The 7,880-nt window shown below is 44.5% G+C and overlaps 1 protein-coding gene across 1 annotated transcript in view; it reads left to right on the plus strand.

Moving 5' to 3' along the window:
- Positions 1-5,099, plus strand: part of LOC124594581 (pyruvate kinase-like) — a 96,292-nt gene extending 91,193 nt beyond the window's left edge. Inside the window, exon 6 of the mRNA XM_047132955.1 lies at positions 4,734-5,099. Within this exon, the coding sequence (XP_046988911.1) occupies positions 4,734-5,099 (366 nt within the window). The remainder of the gene's footprint in view (positions 1-4,733) is intronic.
- The last annotated feature ends 2,781 nt before the right edge of the window (positions 5,100-7,880 follow it).

Here is a 7,880-nt window from a genome sequence, read left to right on the forward strand (position 1 = left end):
TTGTGTATTAATAAAATTTTCTTACGATGATAGCACGATTTTTAGTTTTTTATTACCTTTACACAAACGGGATGGTGACAGGTGGATTTCATGGGAGTTCTATAGTGCGAGTCATTAACTGCGCAGTGATCGGCCTATCAATGGACGGGGCTGGCGGCGTGCTTTAGTTGGCTGGCATTGCTGTGCACATCTGTGTTAGACAATGCACTTTGCGTGTCTCGCAGCTTGGAGAAGCTCGGACCTCTGGCATTGCTAGAAGTGTCTCCTATAGACTGTCATGGCTTAGAGCTGTAGTTAAGTGTATGTCATGATAGCGGCTTCACTCTGAAGATTAGCAGTGAAGTTCCACACTAGGCCAATTCCTCTCTTAACGTTCTGCATAGTTTTCAGCTAATGTCTATACATCTGATTGGCCAAATCATGTTGTTCTTCTCGCCCATCGAATTATTTAGCAATAACTTTAATATCTGCTGAGCATACCTTTCGTTTCCCAGCCTACAAAGACAACGCACTCGCCAAGGCATTTTTTCTCAGAGGGCCTCTTCCTTTAAGGCAAGTGACGTTTTCTCTATTGCTGCACACGTCTCGAGTCTTGACGTCTTTCTGTCAGCTCGGACTTCTAAAAATCGCGTTTACTTCTATTATTTCTTTATTTACTGAGCTAATTAGTTACATGTTCCATAGATCATCTGAACGATTCTTTTATCGAAATAATGTGGAACGAGTCAGTTTACAGCACATGAATACGTGATTACTCATTAGTGTTGACATAAATGAACTTGTTTTTTACAAGTAAGCTGATTTTAAATAAAAATTCGTCCATAGAAAAGATTTTGTCCAGGAGAAATGATTTTTGATTAGACTTTAGACTTGCTTTGCTGCCTGTCAGATTTTTATGATTTTGGGCAAATGATGAAAAATGTTTGTTTCTGTGTATTTAAGTCTTTTCTGAGGCATTGAGAGCCTTAACGATGGGTATGAAAGTAGCGTTTTCTTCTAGTGTTGTAGGTATGACCAAAACAACTTTTCTCAAACAGTGATGGATTATTTATGACGAATTTCATTAGTGAATATATGTATTGTGAAGTTGCAGTTAAAATACCTATCTCACATAAACATAAGAGGCATCTACAAGATGATTGCGGGTAAACACCACGTATACTTCTTAAAGCTCCTTTTGTACAATCGTTACTTTATTTCTAAGTGATCAGTTACATCAGAAAATTGCTCCGTAAGACATTATTGGGGGCTGGCGGAACGGGGGGGAGCGAAGATATGTCTGGAATTGACTCCTTTGTTTCCAAGATTAGTTACTGTACAAAGAGCGAAAGTAGCTGAATTTCAGTATTATGCTTCCTACAGTTCCAGTTTTCATGAGCATCTACACCAAACAATGTGGAGCATTCTAACCTGTTTATTGACCGCTCTTTTTTTGCTACATGAACTGTTGGTATGTCTCTAGAAGATTATTGTAAATGATTGAAGCGATTTCAGGAATTCCTGAACTACGTTAATTGACACAATGTTACAAAACTGGAGACTCATACAGAAAATCTCAAAAAGTTTTGTATTGTTGCACCCACACTTCAGATTTCTGCCACAAGAGTGCAACAGTGAGCAGATAGGCAAGATGGCAACAGGCGCTGGCAAAGCGTATACTGCGCGTGAAATGCATTCACATCAGTCTGCCATAACAGTGCAAGACACTTTATAAGGAAGTTCAGCAAAGATCCACCAACTGCCAACTCCATTCGGCGATAGTACGCGCAGTTTAAAGCTTCAGGTTGCCTCTGCAAGGGGAAATTAACGGCTCCACTACAGGACACGTGTATCTGGACGCGCTGGAGAATTGGCTCATTCCACAATTGGAGATCGACAGTGTGGACTTGATTTAGCACGAGGATAGTGCTCCTCCCCACTTCCATCAAGCGATTCGTGAATTCTTAAACAGGAAATCGAGAAACCGGTGTAACAGTCGTGATGGGGTTGATGATAAGCTATTCATGTCATGGCCTCCACACTCTCCAGACCTAGCCCGATGCGATTTTTTTTGTGTAGGGTTTTATGAAAGATTCAGTGTTTGTGCTTCCTCTATCAATAAACCTACAAGAACTGCGAGCTCGCATCAACAGTGCTTTTGAGTAGATCGGTATGGACATGCAGAGCAGAACTTGGGAAGAACTTCATTATCGACCTGAGGTCTGCAGAATCTGTAAGGGATATCACATGGAACATTTGAAATATGTAAAAAAAAAAAAAAAAAAAAAAAAAAAAAAAAAAAAAAAAAAAAAAAAACTTTTCAGAATTTCTGTGTGTGGTCAAATCCCTGTGACAATATGGCAAATAATATGGCTGCAGGAAATGTATGAAATCGCTTCAATCATTTATAATGACCTTTTAGTTGTTGTACAGAACTGAAAATAGTGTGTTTTCTCAAAACTCAGAGAAAGTCCACTTTCAGAGAACCGTCTCGTAATTCTTTGAAAAACGTCATTAATAATCTCTTCTGTGGCTTTCTCTCTAATTGTATTTACTATACCACTAATATCGTCTGCAAAAAGTATCAGTTCTGCTTATTGCAACTTAAGTGCAATGTCATTCACCTAGGAAAGGGATGGGAGTGGACCCAAAATTGAACCTCGTGGAGCTAACGTTTGCTTTTGCTATACCCCAGTAATATGCGCTTGGTCCATGTCCAGTCAGTCACTGCAGGGACGTATAACATGCAGTAAATGGTTTAGGAGGGGAGGGGCGTCTTTATGGTCCTGTGGCTCCATGTTCAGGCCAAGTACTTGCGGTTTAGGTGCCGAGAGGCTGGCTCCTCCTCAACTCCCATCCACATATGTATGGCGTCAACTGGACATCGTCTGGACGATATATAATACACTGCTGGCCATTAAAATTGCTACACCACGAAGATGACGTGCTACAGACGCGAAATTAAACCGACAGGAAGAGGATGCAGTGATATGCAAATGAATAGCTTTTCAGAGCAATCACAAAAGGTTGGCGCCAGTGGCGACATCTACAACGTGCTGACATGAGGAAAGTTTCCAACCGATTTCTCATACACAAACAGCAGTTGACCGGCGTTGCCTGGTGAAACGTTGTTGTGATGCCTCGTGTAAGGAGGAGAAATGCGTATCAACACGTTTCCGACTTTGATAAAGATCAGATTGTAGCCTATTGCGATTGCGGTTTATCGTATCGCGACACTGCTGCTCGCGTTGGTTGAGAACCAATGACTGTTACCAGAATATGGAATCGGTGGGTTCAGGAGGGTAATACGGAACGCCGTGCTGGATCCCAACGGCCTCGTACCACTAGCAGTCGAGATGACAGGCATCTTATCTGTATGTCTGTATCGGATCGTGCAGCCACGTCTCGATCCGTGAGTCAACAGATGGCGACGTTTGCAAGGCAACAACCATCTGCACGAACAGTTCGACGACGATTGCAGCAGCATGGACTATCAGCTCGGAGACCATGGCTGCGGTTACCCTTGACGCTGCATCACAGACAGGAGTGCCTGCGATGGTGTACTCGACGACGAACCTGGGTGCACGAATGGCAAAACGTCATTTTTCCGGATGAATCCAGGTTCTGTTTACATCAGCATGATGGTCGCATCCGTGTTTGGCGACATCGCGGTGAACGCACATTGGAAGAGTGTATTCCTCATCGCCATACTGGCGTACCACCCGGCGTGATGGTATGGGGTGCCATTGGTTACACGTCTCGGTTACCTCTTGTTCGCACTGACGGCACTTTGAACAGTGGACGTTACATTTAAGATGTGTTACGATCCGTGGCTCTACCCTTCATTCGATCCCTTGCGAAACCCTACAACTCAGAGGGATAATGCACGACAGCTTGTTGCAGGTCCTGTAAGGGCCTTTCTGGATACAGAAAATGTTCGACTGATGCCCTAGCCAGCACATTCTCCAGATCTCTCACCAATTGAAAAAATCTAGTCAATGATGGCCGAGCAACTGGCTCGTCACAATACGCCAGTCACTACTCTTGATGAACTGTGGTATCGTGTTGAAGCTGCATGGGCAGCTGTAGCTTCACACGCCATCCAAGCTCTGTTTGACTCAATGTCCAGGCGCATCAAGGCCATTATTACGGCCAGAGGTGGTTGTTCTGGGTTCTGATTTCTCAGGATCTATGTACCCAAATTGCGTGAAAATGTAAACACATGTCAGTTCTAGTGTAATATATTTGTCCAATGAATACCCATTTATGATCTACATTTCCATTTGGTGTAGCAATTTTAATGGGCAGTAGTGTAAGTGCAATGTCATTCACATAGGTAAGGGATAGGAGTGGACCCAAAATTGAACCTTGTGGGCCTAACGTTTGCTTTTGCTGTACCCCAGTAATATGCCCTTGGTCTATGTCCAGTCAGCCACTGCTCAGGCGTATAATATACAGTAAATGTTTTAGGAGGGGAGGGGCATCCTTATGGTCCTGTGGCTCCATGTTCAGGCCAAGACCTTGCGGTTTAGGTGCCAAGAGGCTGTGGCTCCTACACACCTCCCACCCACATATATATGGGGTCAACTGGACATCGTCTGGACGATATATCTTTATAAGAAGTCTCAAGTTCTATAGTAGGTAGTAATTTCGTTGGGCCATACCGTTTTATCCTCCTTTTTGAGGTCGCGTACGTAGTTTGCAGCCACGATTCTCGAGGCAAGTTGTAGAGCTTGCTGGTAATGTGCGGGCAGGTGGCGCGGCAGAGCAACATGTGGCGCGCGGTGATACCGCTGCACTACTGCTCGTCGCCGCTGGAGGACTGGCTGCAGGACACGGACCTGCGCTTCCAGTTCGGTATCAGCTTCGCCAAAGGCCGCGGCCTGGTGAGGCGCGCCGACGCCATGGTGCTGGTGAGCGGCTGGCGGTCGGGCTCGGGGCACACCAACACCGTGCGCGTCGTGTACGCCAGCGGGTCGGGCGAGGAGCCGCCCGTGGAGGCAGAGTCCAGCAGCGACAGCGATGGGGAAGCAGTGCCGTCGGCGGTGGAGGAGGAGGCGGAGGCGGAGGCGGAGGCGGAAGGCGAGGGGGAGGCCGCCGAGGAGGCCGCGCCCGAGTAGCGCCTGTCACGCTCTGTCAGCTCAAGCAAATAAAGCTCACCAGCCTCAACCTACAGTTCGCTGGCGAGTAGTAACGCCTCTTCTGTAAGACTGCACTGGCTGCCTTCAGTCCAAAAATGGTCAACTTAGTCAATACAGGGTTCCTCGCGCAAGGCGAAAGTGTATACGATATCGGTTGCCCGAATCTCAGTCTGTTTTCGTTCATAATGAAGTTTGCCATCGGAGCTATCCAAACAAATCCCATGAGAGCGAAAAATAAAAATCTGGCTCTATGTCCCAGTGCGCTATAATGGAATTTAGTCGAATTAAATCACACTGGAATTAGATCAGGATCTGAGTAGTAGTCGAATTTTACTATTTAGGAAGCAAAATAACTGACGATGGCCGAAATAGACAGGATATACACTGAGGAGACAAAAGTCATGCGGTACCGATATGCGGTAATATCGCGTACAAAAGGGTCTAAAACGGCAGTGCATTCACGGAGCTGTCATTTATACTCAGATGATACATGTGAGAAGGCTTCAGACGTCATTATGGCCGCACGACGGGAATTAAGAGACCTTGCACGCGGAATGGCAGTTGGAGCTAGACGCATACGACATTCCATTTCGGAACTCGTTAGGAAATTCAGTATTCCGAGATCCACAGTGTCAAGAGTGTGCCAAGAATACCAAATTTCGGGCATTACCTCTCACCACGAACAACGCAGCGGCTGACGCCCTTCACTTAACGACCGACATCAGTGGCCTTTGCGTAAAATAGAAGTTGCTAACAGACAAGCAAAGCCGCGTCAAATAACCGCAGAAATATACGTGAGATGTACGAAGAACGTATCCTTAAGGAAACTGGAGAAATTTGGCGTTAATGGCTTATAACAGCAGCCGACAGAAGCGAGTATCTTGGTTAACTGCACGACATCGCCTGCAACGTCCCTCCTGGGCTCATGACAATATCGGTTGATACCTAGACGACTGAAAAACCGTGCCCTGGTCAGATGAGTCCAGATTTCAGCTGGAAAGAGCTGATGGTATGGCTCGAGTGTGGCGCAGATCCCATGAAGCTATGGACGCATGTTACTGACAAGGCACTGTGCAAGATGGTGGTGGCTCCATAATGGTGTATTTACATGGAATGGACTGGATCCTCTGGTCCAACTAAATCAATCATTGACTGGAAATGGTTATGTTCGGCTACTTGGAGACCATCTGCAGCCATTCATGGACTTCATGTACCCAAACAACAATGGAATTCTTATAGATGACAATGGGCCATAATAGATTTTTTCGCGATTGGTTTGAATAACATTCAGGATAATTCGAACGAAATATTATGCCACCCAGATCACCCGGCATGAATTCTATCGAAAATTTATGGGGTGTAATCGTTACGTCAGTGCGTGCTCAAAATCCTGCAACGACAACCCTTTCTTAATTATGGACGACTATAGAGGCAGCGTGGCTCATTATTTCTGCAGAACACTTTCAATGGCTTGTTGAGTCCGTGCCACGTCGAGTTGCTGCAGTAGGCCGCGCAAGAGGAGGTATCCCACGACTTTTGTGCCCTCAGTGTAAAATGCAGGCTGGCTATAACAAGAAATATGCTTCTGAAAAGAGGAATTTGTTAACATCTAATATAAACTTGCTAGGAAGTTTTTTCTGAAAATATTTACATGGAGTCTAACCAGGTATGAAAGTGGAACATACACGACAAACAGTTCAGAAAAAAGAAGAATAGAAACTTCTGAAAATTGATGCTACATAAGAATCTTAACGATTAGGTGGGTAGGTATAGTATTTAAGGAGGAAGTACTGATTCTTAATAGGGAAAAACCAAATTAATGGCACAAGGTGACTAAGACACGGGATCGTTTAATAGGACACGTTTTGAGACGTCAAGATATCACCAATCTAATACTGGAGGGAAGTTTGGAGGGTAAAAATTATAGATGGAGGCCAAGAGACGAATACAGTTAGTAGATTCAGAAAGATATAGGTCTCAGTACTTATTAGGAGATGATGAGGCCTACACAGGATAACTGTCGTGGACAGCTGCATCAAACTAGTCTTCGGACCGAAGACCACCACATCAACAACATCTCGACAACTATGTATGGTGGTTGCGTACAACATGAAATCTGACCTGCTATCCTGAATAACGAAATGGACACAAGTGTACGTAATTTCGCACCACAGCCTTCTTCAACTACAACTCGGTTGTTTTGTACCCGTCACTAAGAGCACAGTAATAGTCTAGAAACTTTTGTACTATATCGAACTCCCTATTTAAACCCTTACAACATATTCAGTTACGCTATCGTAACTAAAAAGCAGCCAGTTGTAACACTCTTAGCGCGTAAACAATCTGCCATCCATTCACCTGTCTACATACCCTGCTCATCTCCACTTAATTTTCTATATAGTCACAATTATATCTTTCAGCCCAATCTGTTCTCTGCTCTATTCGTTTGCGTTTCTCTCTCTCCCAGTAGTTCCCATCATGCATCTCTCTACTGATAGCTGAGGAACTCTCAGTTTTTCAGTGGGCCGCATCAAAAGCCCTTTGTCATAAACAAAACCGATAACACACAGATCGCAAGCTTTCCGCACTCACTACATTAGAAATAGGATTATGAAATATACAGAGTGTACTAAAAAGATGTATACACTTTAATTGCTTGTATCTTCGAAATTAATGGACGGAAAAGGTTCATTGTCGGTGGAAGCGTAGTTTAAAGTTCAAGTTAAGAAGGCTGTATAGCTTTTTTCCTTCTCTTCCTAT

Source organism: Schistocerca americana, chromosome 1, assembly GCF_021461395.2.
Source record: "Schistocerca americana isolate TAMUIC-IGC-003095 chromosome 1, iqSchAmer2.1, whole genome shotgun sequence".
NCBI classification, from domain to species: domain Eukaryota; kingdom Metazoa; phylum Arthropoda; class Insecta; order Orthoptera; family Acrididae; genus Schistocerca; species Schistocerca americana.